At 39.2% G+C, this 15,377-nt stretch overlaps 1 protein-coding gene and 1 pseudogene across 3 annotated transcripts; one reads left to right on the top strand and one right to left on the bottom strand.

Moving 5' to 3' along the window:
- The first annotated feature begins 1,047 nt into the window (after window positions 1-1,047).
- On the top strand, window positions 1,048-7,667 carry LOC137721249 (uncharacterized). 2 transcript variants are annotated; one of them, XM_068460352.2, is made up of 6 exons: window positions 1,048-1,413; window positions 1,511-2,420; window positions 2,592-2,683; window positions 2,899-3,222; window positions 3,395-5,979; window positions 6,060-7,667. In XM_068460352.2, the coding sequence occupies exons 4-6, from the start codon at window positions 3,031-3,033 to the stop codon at window positions 7,282-7,284; spliced, it is 4,002 nt and encodes a 1,333-aa protein (XP_068316453.2). In that variant the 5' UTR covers window positions 1,048-1,413; window positions 1,511-2,420; window positions 2,592-2,683; window positions 2,899-3,030; the 3' UTR covers window positions 7,285-7,667. The 2 variants fall into 2 exon arrangements, with proteins under 2 accessions (XP_068316453.2, XP_068316451.2); XM_068460350.2 differs by lacking the exon at window positions 1,511-2,420.
- Window positions 7,668-9,428: 1,761 nt separating this feature from the next.
- On the bottom strand, window positions 9,429-13,924 carry LOC137721251 (ferric reduction oxidase 4-like; annotated as a pseudogene). The gene is made up of 7 exons (XR_015961097.1): window positions 13,730-13,924; window positions 13,518-13,623; window positions 13,232-13,434; window positions 12,792-13,026; window positions 11,175-11,502; window positions 9,893-10,817; window positions 9,429-9,783 (listed from the first exon to the last, which is right to left on the bottom strand). The product of XR_015961097.1 is annotated as a ferric reduction oxidase 4-like (transcript).
- Between the last annotated feature and the right edge of the window lie 1,453 nt (window positions 13,925-15,377).

Genomic DNA, 15,377 nt, shown 5'->3' with positions numbered 1-15,377 from the left:
TTAAGTTAAAAAATTGCAATATTTGTGCTATATGATTTTCGTAATTTTTTAACAAATATGCCATCGATTAATTCTTAAAACGGGATTAAGATTCCTAACTTGTTGGTGAGAGTCATCAAATAAGAGAAGAAGTACGAAAATCATTGTAGAAAATGACATTCATCGACTCCTTACACAAAAAGATTTGTACACATATTAAATGTGCGATTCAGCAATAAGAAAGAATTGCTCGTTTTTACGTATAAAGAACCAAATATTCTTTGGTCAAAAGTAAAAACAAACTTTATTTTTTCCAAGATGAAAAATTAATATAAATTATGGGTGGTCCTGTGCTCATTAAAGTATCGTTTTTCGTTCACTTTACTTTTTATCTTTTTCTTTTTATAAAAAGTTAACATACTTTAATCGTGAGTGTTCAAATAAAAAATACAAAAAAAAAGAAGAAAAAAAATGAGAGACAAGATAATTCGGATCCCTACTCAAAAATCAAAATTTACAAATATCCAAAAGTCAAAATTGCCTTTCATTCCTAAAGATATTGGAGAGAGGACCCTCTTTGTGTCACATCCATTCATCGTACATTGTACGATAAGTTTTTATCAAGTACTATTTATATTTAATTTTAAATTCAAAATTTTTTAATAATTTGTGATCGTATAATATACAATGAATGAATGAATGTGACAAAGAAAATCAGACGAGAATATTTTTTTTTATAAAAAAATTAACATACCTTAATCGCAAGTATTTAAACAAAAAAAAACTAAAGAGCAGAAAAAATGAGAGACGAGAGAATTCGGATCCCTGCTCATAAATCAAAATTCACAAATATCCAAAAGTCAAAATTGCCTTCAATTCCTAGAGAAATTGGCCCCATTATTTGACTATAGACTTCGGGATTTGTGTTTCGATTTTGATTTTTCTTTATTCCCATTTTCTTTTGAAATTTCAAGAAATTCAAGGGTATTTTGGGAAAAAAATGGTAAGACGGAGGGCAGTCTCGGCATAAGAACCACCATAAATACGTGGTGTGAGAGGGCTCTCCCATCTGTGTTCTCCCATCCAAACAAGAAAGAAGAAGTAGGGCGAAGATTGATAAAAAAAAAGAAAAAAAGAAAGGGGAGTTAATCGGCGGCGGCGAGGTGCAGCGACTGTTCTCCGAGGGACCGATAATCGGCGGCCCGTATTTAACGATCAAGATCGGGACTGAAACTGGTCTTCTCTGATTGAAATCTAGAAGAAGAAATCGGATTCGAAAACCGTTTTTTGAATCGCTTTCCTTCGGCGAGGTTATGAAGGATTTGGATGTTGTGAAGTGACGGAATCTCTTCGTTGTTGGTCGATTGGATTCGTTTTGAGACCACCGCGGCGGCGGAGGCGGCGGCGGATTTGTTGAGAGTTTGAAGGAATCAGGTATTGAAAACCCTAAAAGCTTTTGATAATTTGCGTTTCGCCATTTTTTATGGTTAAATTTTATCTTTATCATCAATCATCAATCATCATCTTCAAGGACTGCGAAGTGAAACGATGAGGAGGCTTCTGATCGGCTCTGGATTTGTGAAAATCGTCGATTTATTGGGCTCTGTAGTCACTGTCTTTGATAAGGAACTAGTCCGATTACAGATCTTGAAGGACTGCAGATTTTTCTTCAAGTTGTCCTGCTGGACTGGACTGGATGTCATGGAGCTTGGTCCTGATGGGCTCGTAGGATTGTATAACCATAGGTAGAGGCATAGGGCCGAGATCGCTGAGTCTTCAGATGTCGATTTCGATCGACTGTGGCTGCCAAATCTTGGTATTTGGATCGAAAGTTTTCGCCGTCAGCAGTAGAGGAATAAACTAGTTGGGCTTTTCCCTGGGAGCCATGCTTTTGCTGTGGTTGATAAAATTGTTGATAGGGAATCTGAACAAAAAGTATAGCTTTTAGTTTTATATGGCTGGATCTGTGATGGGTTATGGGTGATCTGCTCTGTAGCAGAATCCCCTTGTCCTTAGAACTTCACCATTCCATTACTGATTCATCTTATCTGTCCCCATCGGTATCGATCGAAGAAACCTTCACAGGATATGGAAGAACTTTGTTTCTACTATGCAAAAGTTTTGTGGGTCTGTCATAAATCTTAGTTCTTTCGAGGCCCAGAGACTGCCTGCTTTTGTTGCTGGTGATAATGGCAAGACAATTTGAATATCTTGTTAGGAAAAAAACTTTTGTGCTGAATCTCTTTTTTGGGCACATTAAACTCAGTCTACTAGTTTGAATGATTGATGTTAGAAGAAATATTTTTGTTGTCCTAGTACTTTATGGTTACAAAAAGAAGCCCGATTTCGAGTATTAGTGACTTGCTAATGTTCAATTCGACATTCTGAACCAACGGAGTTTTTGCAGTCCTCCAAAACTAGTTAACACGATCTGCCTCAAGGTAATGGCCTCTGGAGGTTGTGCTGGCAGTCTAGTTATCAGCTTTTGGCTCAATAACATTGTTATAGATTTTGAGACTTGATTTGTTTATCTGCTTTTGTTTCAATGATTATCGTTGTTTTTTTGTTTATGGTCTAGTTTCCATGCTGATCTTCATCTTTGCTGATTTCAGGTTCGTTAGGCAGAAAACTCTTCAAAAACGTATTTCCTTTGGAGGGTTCTAAGAAAAATTCTTACAGAGTCCTCATCAGAAACCAAATCATTGTAAGAATCTAAGATTTCTGATGGTTTTTACTTTATAGTTTCTACAGTTTAGTTTGTATTTATATTCTCATAATCTAAGCTAATATTTGATTTTGATTGGCACGGTAATTTATTGAAACATCTCAGTTATTCCTGCACCTTCTTACCATGTATGGCGAAGCTTTTTGGCACTTATATACCGAGTAGTTATATTTATGTCCTTTTATGGTTTGCAGACTCATTTCTGTGCTTGCACTGGGGGTATACCCACCTCTTTGGTGCAAAGTGGAAAGAAAGTAAGGACTGCACCTTGCAGAACTTGTGGTGGCAGACAAACAGTTGATGGGAGTACATCTCTCTGTCAAAGCATGATGAATACAGTACGTGTGGAACTTACAAAATCTATTAGTCCTGACTTGAACTGGAAGGTTTCAAAGGGTTATCGGAGTTCATCAAGGCGCTCAAGGAAACCTGTTGACAAAAACCAAAAATTGGGTGCAGAGCTAGCAGAGAAAAGTGCTAGAAGTGCATCAGAAGCAACAGTTTCTGAATCAGAGAAGGTTAATACATCGTGATTTTTCCTTTGTTGTTTGTATGTACCATTCTTTCTAATGAGAGTGCATATCTGATTAATACTTAATGATTTTTACTTTTGTTTGTACCAATCTTTCTAATAAGAGTGCTTATCTGATAAGTCTTTTCATGTTGCTGATATAATTGTCTGTTTTGCAGAGTGTGGCTGTATGTGGAAGACGATTGGGTGACAAAATTGAGCATGTACCGATTAAGAAACGGAGACTTATGGTCCGGTCTCCGTCACCCCCTCCACACCTTGAAGACAACAAACCACTATTGGATGGCCGTCATTCTTCAGGTCATAAGTCTTGTGCAAAATCAGTTGGCAAAAAGCATCCCCCAAGGAGTGATACGTCTACCCTGACTAGGGTCAGCCATAATATAGACGGTAGTGGTGTTATTGAGAATTTGAATCAGGTGACAAATCAAAAGCCTGGTGACGTGGATGACTTCTCTGGTATTGAGATATTGGCAGCTGCTGCCTGCAACAACAGCATAAATGATGATATCAATCATGTTGTGAAGAATCAAGTGGGTGAAGATTCATCTCGGGATGCAAAAGATGCATCAACTTCTGCAAGGCCCTTGGAGCAAACCACCATTGCGTCAACTTCTTCAACAGTCATGAGAACTGCTTCAGAATTTTCAGAAGCAAGAGATGCATCAGTCTCTGCAATCTTGGAAGAAAGTAGTGCGTCATTGGAAACAGCACATTCACCCCCTAAAGATGTACGACGAGAAGATAAAGTAGGGAGCTCCTATTTTGAGGCTGAGGGGATTAATACCACCAAAGCACATGACGAAGCAGAAGCAAGATCCAGTTCCTCAAAAGATGTTAGGTTCCACTGGGACCTAAATGTTGGCATGGATGCTTGGGAGGAACCTTGTGATATGGTGATTGCTGATCCTCAAACAACTGCTGCAGATGATATCTCCATGGATAATAAGCAGGGTGCAAATTTCCAGGCTTCAGAAGCTAATGAGATACCAAAGGAGGAAGATGCAAAGAATGACATTGCAAGCACAGTGAAGAAGCCCATGTCTGACAATGAGGAACAGGGATTGAAAGCGTGCCCTGAATTTGAGTTGAGTTATGGTAAATGTGTTTCTACTGATAATGCTTTGGGATCTTCAAAAGATTCTGGTAGCGGTGCAAAAGCTTCCCCTCAGGATGCCAGTGTGGATGCATGCATTGATCCTTCTCCTTGCCCTGAGTTTGAGTTGAGTTCTGGTAAATGTGTTTCTACTGATAATGCTTTGGGATCTTCAAAAGATTCTGGTAGCGGTGCAAAAGCTTCCTCTGAGGATGCCAGTGTGGATGCATGCATTGATTGTTCTCCTTGTGACATCGCAGCCACATGCCCTGTGTCTGAGGAGACCGACAAAACACTGATTTCCAGCTTTCCTGTTAAGCATACGACAGGAGATACTGCTTCTGGTGAACTACTGGGTGTAACTGTCTGTTCAGAGAATGTTAAGGTTGAAAACCCTGCTTTAGCTTGTGTGCCAGAGGGGGCACCTTGTGAGATTGAAAGCACTGTTCTGGATGAAGATGGCAAGTGCTCTGGTGCAACATCTAGCGCCCATGATGATCCAGAATCTCCGGAAGAGATGAAGGGTGTAGAAAGCTGTCACTCACTCTCACCCGTTCTCCTTGATGTCAAGCCTGTGGCTAAAGCAGAAGATGTGGCTATTCACAATTCCAAACTTGATGTCAAGCCTGTGGCTAAAACAGAGGATGTGGCTATTCATCATTCCAAACTTGATGTCGAGCCTGTAGCTAAAACAGAGGATGTGGCTACTCACCATTCCAAACATGATTCTAATGATAAATCTGCATCTGTTGGAGAAGGCCGATCTCTGGTGGCTGTAATTGCAAAGGAGCCAGTAGAAGCTGCATCAGGTGCAACTGTTGGAGAAGGCCAATCTCTGGTGACTGTAATTGCAAAGGAGCCAGTAGAAGCAGCCTCTGACACTCATACTGTTGATTCTCTGCCAAATGATTGTTCTGCGGAAGTAGTGCATAAACCTTCGGGGGATCCCATGATGAATCCAGCAGCTGCTGCTGGGTCCTTTCTTGAGCAATGCCACTATGGTGAAGGTACCTCACGTAGCTTGGGTAGAGCCACTAACGATCCTTCCAGTGATGATTATGACTTGAATACTCGTCAAGATGATAATGATCACATGGTTGGCGAGGGAAACACTGTGGAACCTGCAGCTGGTTACGACTCTCAGTATGAAGATGGGGAGCTGAGGGAGTCATATGTACCATATTGGGAGGAGAATGAAATTGATGACGTAGAAGTTGAATGTGTTGACTACGGTTCTGATACATGTGACAGTGAAGCTGATGATGATTCTGTATCAGGGAAAGTTGGAATGGGACTTGAATGCAGAGAAACTGAATTATTTGGGGAGTCGAGGAAAATTAACAGTAACATGAAGCTTGTGAGAGGATTGAGTCCAGGATCTGATAATACGTGTGAGAAAAACGAACATGCTTTGAGACAATGTTCCGTTGGCTCGAAGACGAAAACTTCTGGATCTGATCAATTGCCTGGTGATTCTGAAGCTTCTTCAAACAGAACTGCGGAAGCAATTGAGGGGTGCACAGTAAGGAGACATGCTGTTAATAGCTTCGATTGTCATGATGCTAAACATTCTCCTGCCAACGTGGTTGGATCAATGGCATCTGACTCCTCAAATAAGATGGGTACTGAATGTGCAAGAAGGAGGAGGTAAACTCTATTGATTTTTTATTCTCTTGAATGCAACTTTGGTTTTTCTATCTTGGTTACTAATTATTCGTTCGCTTCAGGTTGGGCAACTTTGATTCTATTCGCTCCGAGGAAGCTGGTTCCGATCAATCCATGGGAAGGGAAAAGTCTGATTCACGTATGCAGGGTAAAAGTTTCGGAGACGTGGTTAAATCTTCAGGGAGTTATTGGGATTCCAAGGGCCGCGAATCACCCACTTATCGTGGTTCCTTTGGTTCTGGACGCTCTAGACCAAGAATTGTTGTTGAGAACCATGGTTATGAGATGGAATCAGACGACACATTTTCAGAAGCAGCAGGAGTTCACAACCGTGTTCGCAGGCAAGCTATAACTTTTTCATCAAATCGTTCGTATCATCCCGCGTTTAGAAGATCATCGCCATCTGAAAGGAATGATGCACACAACATGCATAGGGGAATGATACCTATGAGAGATACAAGTCCTGATAGGCGGAGATTTAGACGATATCCACAAGGGCTTAACAGAGGCATCAGGGAGGAGTACCACAGGCCCATGCCCGATGATCCCAACGAATGCTCTTATAATGTGCCACGACGAATGCCCAGGAGAGAACAAAGCACTTCACCCCCTGGCAGAGGACCTATATATTATAGTAGACCCTATCAGAAGCCCCAGTCTCGATGCAGAAGTCGCTCTCCTCTTGGATGGGGTTTACCGAGAGAACGGAATGATATTTCAAGACATCGTGGTAGCAGGTCTCCTGATTATAGGTTTGATTCTAATATGGAGCTGAGGGTGCCTTTCCAAAGGCAAAATTTCGGAGGCAAGTATGATGTAGGGTTCGTGTCCCCACCAAAGCGTCGGTTTTCCCCACAACAGAATTCCAGATGGTTTGATGATTCACATAGAAGTGTAGATCATAATATCAGGGGCGGGAGATTTGCTGGAAGACGGTTCCAGCCAGGACAGAGGTTTGACTCAGAGCGTTCATCTCGGAGATTGAATCCGGATGGTTACTCTGAGCCCGTGATGCGTCCTGCAAGATACTCTGAGTTGTCCAGTGGTGGTAGGGAGTGTAGATACGAAGGTAGTGATGATGATAGAAGGAAACCTGATGGAAGATATGAGATCGTTCATCGTGTGAGGCGTTTTGATTCAGATGGTGGTGTGCGTCAGTACCGTTATGATGAAGATCGTTTTGCATCTCACAACACGCAGAACTACGATGAATCTGACAATAGGGCAGCCGAGAGGCGGCCTCGAGAAGCTTACGTAGGAGTAGCAGCGAAGAGGAGAGTAAATTAAGGTTCCAATGCTGACTCAGTTGTAGAACTCCGGCTTCTGGTGCAGCTCAACTCATTTAACCTGAAACATGCGTCATTCGCGAGGAGAAATCTTCCATCACCCTTGCCGGTATTTCATCAAATCGATGTGTTACTCTCTGGCGGATAGAGTTCTTCCGATTTTTTTTTGTCCGGTGATAGTTAAGTCGAAATATTCGTGCTCTTCCCGGCGGCGGCTGGCGCTGCTTGTGGAAGCTACTCTTACCGTTCTGATTGCGCCTAGACAAAATTCTTTTTAGGTTAGGGCCTAATGTTACTTTCCTTCGCCTTGAATTTATTTTCCTTTATTTTTCTTTTAGGCATTTTTAAATGACTAGTGAAGAATCTCAAGCTTTTTTGTTTCAAGGCTTCTCTCGTTTCCTATTGCTGTTTGCTTTTCTCTCTTTACTTTCTCTTCAATAATAATTTTCCTTTGCCTTTTTCGAACCAATTAATTTTCGTATACATGCATTAATATTACTGTGACGGTATTTCAAATTAGTCACTTATATTGCTGTGGGGTATCTCAAATTAATGTTTGGATGCAATGACATACGCGGGTAGGTCAAGTCCTCAATCACCCATGACAACATTTTCCTTTTCTTGTATTTGAGGTTTACCTCGTGAAAGCTCATGGAATAGGCCAAGCCAGATGAACAGATTGCAGCCACTTCTTGCCTCGTATTTCTTGGGCCACTAACAAGAACGCCAATACTTGAACCTTCACGCTCAAATCGTATCCCTACAAAAATAATCAAATGTTAAATCCCTAATCTTTCTCCGGTGAGGAAGGCTTTCGAGTTCTTGCTCAGCAACGGAAGACCGCCCACTTGGAGAAGCAGTCGTCGGAGTTGGTGTGTCCAGGAGTTGAATCTGCCCCATCTCCTTGATGCTATGTTTCTTGTTCCATAAGAAAACTACTGTTGCAGATGCTATAGAAAAGGCATAAAAATAGCATGTTCAAGGCAGATCTAGCTGAGTCGGAAAATATCATGTTTGGAGTCGTGGTCAATTGGGTTTATGCAACTATCATGCCGTGCCTGCACTGGCATGTCATTTTCACCATGTTAGTCAAGTTAGCGCACACATTTGGCATACTAAATATTGGGGGAATGGTTTACAATGTGAGCACATAATTCCTGATACAATTTCTCAGACCAATTTCCTTCTCTTTTGATCACAACACTCAACTTGTTGGGATCAAATTTGGTACTAGAAGTAACACTAAAAGGATGCTATTGCAGCTTTGAAATGCCGGGCACATTTACAAACACCATGATTGTTGGAGAATAATTGAGTTCTATGGGAAAGCTCGATGTAGTATTTATTTAGAGCTCATTTGGCGCCTGGGATTGATCATCTTTGTTTTCTCACCTGGACTCTTGGAGAAGTTCAACTCAACAGCCTCACACGGGCTGAAACCATGCGAATTCTACGCTGACATTGCAAGAACGCAAGAACCTATCAATCAGGAAGAGGTAAAAGCTCGGCAGCATTATGCAAGCGTAGGAGAAACCCACGTGAAACACGATGAAGACAAGGAAGACAATGTAGAGATGATGAGTGTATAAGAAGAGCTCAAAGATCTTGCAAAACGCCTTCCTTGTTCCATTCAACATCTACACCAGCAATTGCTTCATAGTGAGAATGGCTCATTTCTGAATAGTGTTTTGAAGCTTCGGAAATTTAATTACCTCTTGAAATTTGGTTTGTGCTCCCCCAATAGAAACATAAACCGTGCGCCGTAAAGAGCATCATGGCAAGATGCCCTAGACAGATATGGTACTTGAAGCTTGCCTCTGATGCGAGGACAATGATCCGCACAATGGAAGATCCTCTGCCCACAGGGAAAAAGAGAAAGGCTAGACAAATGCTCCCAACTATCCCTAGTGTTAATGCAACACTTCCCAACTTTGATTCCCACAGGCCAAAAAACAGTACATAAATAACAGTTACAAGGTTTGAGGGGTTTGAGGGGTTCTCTGATATGTGAGTGAGTAGCTAGGTAGGTGCATGTAAATATATGAGTACTCCATTATTATATACCTCATTGTTTTTCTGCAAATGATCAAGTGCCATGGCTGATGACTACATAGTAATTAACATTAATTGTACAATTAGAGCATATGTAGATTCCATATTATGATAAATCTAGTACTAATTTATTTCCACCCACCCAGAACAAAAAAATACAAATCCATAAACATTTTACATTTACACATCTTTAAAGATGACATGAGAGGTGCTGAAAGCAAATCTTTCAGCAAATCTCTTGAACGACAATTATTTGAGCGTTATAATACAAGCTGAATTATATTACACTACGGTAGCTCATGCATGCATCACCAGTTGAAGCTAATGGACTCGAAGTGCAAATTATCTGCCGAACGAGATGAACAGATTTTGGCAACATCATGTCTCATCTTCCTTGGCCCACACACCAACACTCCAATATCAGATCCCTCGGACGCCAACAGAATTTCTGGGTTGCAAACAGAAACAGTAATTAATCACTTATCCAAAAATGTGTTACTACAAGAAATAAACGTGACAATGGTCGTTAATACCAGAGAGATAATTAATTAACGTACTCTTGAGATCAGGCCTTGTTCCATAATGCACCTGTGTGGCTTGAGAAATTAGGGTTTCAGGATGATATGGAAGGCCTTCAAGTTCTATTTCATGAGTTGGCGCTTCCCCATTTTGGATTTGCTTCCCTTCCAAGGCATTTAGTTGTCTCTTGCACCAAAGAACAGTTACACTAGATACCAGCAAAATACAAGAACAGGCCAAAAACATGTACCAGAGACAGATAAAAGACTGGTGATAAATTTCACCAGTGTTGTGGTCAATCGGGTAAATGTAGAAACGAGTGGTAAGTCCCAAAGTAACGAGAAACAAGACGAATGAGGACGAGATTGTTGCACCAAGCCACAGCCAACTGCTTGGACCTAAAACCCTAGAAATGGGTGAGTCCAACGGGTCGGCCTTAAACGACACTGTTTGGATGGGCTTCCAACCCAATGCCGGCTGCTGTTCTGTCTCTGGTGACATAGGCTTCAATTTTCAAATCTACATGGGAAAAATCGAAAGGGGTTGAAGAAATAGGAAGCAAGAGTTGTAGCATGGAGAGATCATCTGTGTTCTTGAAGGCACATATGAGCCGTACACGTGGCAAATGGGAATCGGGTTTAGTGGTTTGGAAAATAATTTCACGGATTATGGAAATGAGAGAAGTGATTCCACTGCCTCCACTGAACATCACCAGAGCCTCGTGCCTTAGAAAATGACATGAAATGGGGCCATAAGGTCCTTCAACAGAAGCTTGGACATGATCCACATTTGAAGACAGTTGCTTGTAGAGTTTTTGGGACCAACTTCCTTCACTTTTGATAACAACACTGAGATTGTGTGGCTCCATGCTAGGGTTTGAAGTCACTGTAAATGGGTGCCATTGCAACTTGGATATGCTTGGCACGTTTATAAACAAGATGCTAGTGGGATTATAATCCAATCCTGAAACAAAAAAAACTAAAATTAAGGTTATTAATTCACGTGTTATAATATAGGTGAATGGTACATGGTTCATATTTTCAAAATTAGGATATAGTATTAATAAACCAATACATGACACTGATATGTACGAGTGTTACATATTTAAGAGTTGATATTTTCTAAACCTAGCATATTTAAGAGCTGAATAAATAAATAAACAATACATGAGAAGTCTAAATGCGACATACTTAATGGGTGCTTAAAGCGAACCACATTACTAATCCACGCATTATAATATGGATTAGCAACAAAGTTGATACTTTTCAACACGTGCATGAGCGCAACGTATTTAATGACGACTAGAGCAAAATTAGTTACCTTGGGTCTTGGCGAAGTTTAGCTCAATGGTATCACATGGTAAAATGCGAGCTGAGACTACCCCGGCTCGTTGGTACGACTGTAAAAATCTCAAGTATCGATCGACGATGAAGAGGAAGATGCCGGGGAGGATTGTGCAGAAGCAGGAAGCACCAACATGCAGTACGTAGAAGAAGATGTAGAGTGCGTAGAGATGGTGGGTGTAGAAAAAAAGTTCAAACATTTTACGCCTAACGCGAGGAATGCTTGATATCCACATGGCCATTGCAAACACAATTGCAATCTCCCCGGCTACATTTGCTGCGTAGATTTTGCTCCACTCAAGCAGCTACAATTAATTAATGTCCAGCACATATTAAATGGTTGACCACATCCTCATAATTAGGTAATTTTGTAGTAAATTAGTTGGATAGGGAGTGCTAATATTGGAGAAATTTTTTAGTGTTCTTGAAACATAGTCTGGTACACCACATGTAATAATATAATTGGTTAGAAACTTGTAAAAACAAATTTCCAACCAATTGTATTACAACACTCTAAATTTTTTTTCCTTGTACAGGTAGTTGTTGTACTATAAAAACGTAAGTGAGTGGCTGCAACGTGCACTTTCCAGTATTTTTTCATAGTACTAAAAGCATATTAAGATTACAACCCTACCATCTTCTAATTATTTCGAAACCGTGCGGATTGATCAAGCCGCATTTGGTCATAGATTACCAAGGGAATATAGTATTATAATATCAACTAGCTATTAGTTTAGTAATATTTTTCTTCCACGTTAAAATGAGATGAATTTTTCAAGTTCAAATCTCATCTCATCCAAGAATTAAACAAACAAAAAAAAAAAAAGTCGATATAGTTTTTCTTGAACCGCCGGAGGTTAAAAAAAAGTAGTTTGTTGTCATGCTTCTTGATGATAAAAAGTTTAGTACACCGGCCATTTATATATGAAGCTAATCATGCCGATGATTATTTGAAGTTTTGACTACTTGAATATATATATATATATATATATATATATATATAGATGTGATCATAAAATTTATATGGTGAATTTATACATATATAAATATTATATTCGAAAGAAGTAAGATATATATGTGCATTTTTTTCGGAGGGAACACAAGTCATATGCAGTTCTACTAATTTAAGAAATTATATACATAACTAAAAAAATAAATCATCATGCATGAAGTCATTTGGTTAGGATATATATAATCATCATGAACTGAATAAGGGGTGTAGAAATCACGTATGAAAAAAAATCAAACAGATATATATCTTCCCTAATTCCTGTCCCCCTTGTCTACATATATATGTTTTCATATGATGATTCCTGCCAATCAGCCTACGTCACCAAGCTGTAGACATGTATCGAATCGAATTTAGTTTGAACCACTCCTTTTTCTTCCCTTTTGAAATTAAGATATAAAAGAAGGAGAAATAAGAGGTTAAAAATTCTCATCTCACAACTAGAAAACAAGACATCATTTTCATGAATCGCATGGATAATACAACCAAATTAAGCTAAAAGCTATTAGCTATATACAAGAGGTAATTAGGACTGAATGAATTGATTAAATAAAAAAAAAAAAGATGATTAAGTTATTTAATTACCAGAACCATATTATTAGTCATGGCCCAGTAGGTGACGAACCCTAGGGCATGTGCAGCAAAGAGGATCATCGAGAGATGGCCGAGCCAAATATGATACTTAATACTTGACTCAGATGTGAGCCCGAAGAGAGGTAAAATCGAAGATCCTCGAGTTACAGGGAAGAAGAGAAGTGCTCAGCAAATGTTCCCAACGTAACCTAAGCTCAATGACACACTTCCAAACTTCGCTTCCCACCTGTCGTGAAATTAATCTCAATTAACATGAATTTAATTGACTAAAATCAAGAAAAAAAAAAAATCAATTGATCGTCATTCTTTTAAAAAGCATGTAGGAAAGGATATATATATATATATAGATATATATATATATATATGTATGGATATGTGTATATATATATATATATGTATGTATGTATGGATATGTATATATATATGCTTACACTTTCTCGCCTGCAGGCACATGCATATGGAGGTAGCCGAAGCTGACATATAATTGGCAAGAGACCAGACCAAGAGACCAACAAACATGAGTCCAAAAGCAAGCTCCATTGCAGTGACAATTCCCAGAGGAGCCTGCACAACCACCGGACGTCTCCAAAAGGCTAATCGATTTGTAATGATGCCGCTAGGGGTAGTACTGCACCTGTCAATGATGATCGATGAGCATATTAACGAAATTATAAAATGTTAATTTTTATAGAAGTTGTATTATAGCTAGTATTAAACCTTGTGGAGGATGATGAACGAGTCGATTTCTTTTCGAGATGGAGATAAACACAGCTCAAAGCTGCTATTAACATAATTGGGAATGAGAAAAGCAGAAGATTAACCCCTGTAAATTAGTATGACACAACACAAGGTTATATTATAAGCATAATATCAACCTTAATTAAATTGATTAAGCAAGCAAGTGTAATTAAGGAAGAAATTAACAAAACCTTGCTCTCCAAAATATGTAGATTTGAGCTTGCTTTGTAAGTTGGGTGTCCAGCCATTTTCGTAGGTTTTTGTAGGCAGCACAGTCCACATCATAAGCCATCCAAGAAACACCACAAGAAAAATCAACCTTAAAGTTAACACTACTATCTGACTGCTCATCCTTCCGTTTGAGAGGAGTGTCAGTGAGAAGCTTATCTATTTGGAAAAATACAACCTTCTGCTGTGCAACTAAAGCAATTTATAGGCGAGAGTTGTACATAGGGGTTGAGGAGAGAGACATTTGTCGTGCCCATTTACAACTCCTTGGTAAACGTTACCTAACAATATTAGATGACGTTACTCACATTCCAAAAAAGTCATCATACACTAGGTGTAGGTAAGTTTCGCTCACCTTGTGTTGTTATTGTAAACATTTTTGTTTCCCATGTGGAGCAATAAGCAGCCCATGGTTGCTGTAAATAGGATAGGGAATGTGTAAATAAGTATGGTGCGGACCTACAAAACCAGAAAAATGCGGTAAGACTAAAATGTTTCATTTTTTTACAAGACGATATTCTAAACTGCTGTAATTTATAGAAACTGGGGATTTTGAACTTAAGAAAAAGTTGTGTTGTTGTTGTTGTTTATTTTTATTTATATTTTTATTTTTATTCTGAAACCAAACAATCCTTCTTGGCCAAAATATGCAGAATCAGTTTTTTTTTATGAATGTGAGGGAGCCAATGTAGATAGTAATAGCTCGTTTACTAATCCCTAATCAGATTTAGGGAATTGAATTGAGGGGAAACAAAATAATTAGATTCCTGTTAAAATTGTTTACTAAACTAGCTGGAATCGGAGTAAGAATGATATTAGTTTCATATAACTTGTTTACTAGTTCACATGAATCGGAATTAAAACTAGCTAGATTACTAAACTGCCCTTGTTAAAATAAATCATTCTTGTACTAATTAATAAAATTTAGGTTTATATAGATAAAAACATATATATATATAATTTATTTGTATAAACATATTTATCCATATTTGTTCAAAAGAAATTTTTATATTTATCCATATAATAACAGTATCCAGATAAAATTCATCAATTATCTCTTCTTCCCGATCTCCTTCCAGCTACTCATCCCCTTTAATCTTTTCTTTCCCCAATCTGCACCTCCCACGCCTCCCCCTTTTTTTTTTTCACAGCCCTACCACGCCTTCCCTCTTTTCTTTCCCAGCTCTTCTCATCAGCTCCCATTTCACAGGTCCTCCACGCCTCCCCCTTTCCTCCATATCATCATCTTCTTCCCCAACCCCAACAACTTCTCTCCCACCGCCTCCCAAATTGATGGATTTGGAGAAGACGAATTGAGGGCAATTTTGGAACAGAAGTCTGATTCCCGGAGGACATCAATATTCCCAACTATCCTTAGTGTTAGTGCAACACTTCCCAACTTTGTTTCCCACCGGCCATAAATCAGTACATAAATAATAGTTACAAGGTTTTGAGGGATTCTGTGGTGTGTGCGAGAGTAGCTAGGTAGGTGCATGCAAATATATGAATATTCCATTATTATATAGCTCATTGTTTTTCTGCAATTGATCAAGTGCTATGGCTGACGGCTACATAGTAATTAACATGAATTGTACGATTCGAGCATATATA

This window comes from Pyrus communis, chromosome 1 (assembly GCF_041283825.1).
Source record: "Pyrus communis isolate YQ-2024b chromosome 1, ASM4128382v1, whole genome shotgun sequence".
In the NCBI taxonomy this organism is placed as follows: domain Eukaryota; kingdom Viridiplantae; phylum Streptophyta; class Magnoliopsida; order Rosales; family Rosaceae; genus Pyrus; species Pyrus communis.
This window is presented reverse-complemented; position numbering and strand designations above follow the sequence as displayed.

Bases quoted from the DNA above. Each gene is read 5' to 3' on its own strand.
- LOC137721249 (XM_068460350.2), top strand. From the start codon at position 3,031: ATGATGAATACAGTACGTGTGGAACTTACAAAATCTATTAGTCCTGAC. The intron at 3,223-3,394 runs GTTAATACATCG...TCTGTTTTGCAG, and splicing joins CAGTTTCTGAATCAGAGAAG to AGTGTGGCTGTATGTGGAAG. The intron at 5,980-6,059 runs GTAAACTCTATT...CGTTCGCTTCAG, and splicing joins GAATGTGCAAGAAGGAGGAG to GTTGGGCAACTTTGATTCTA.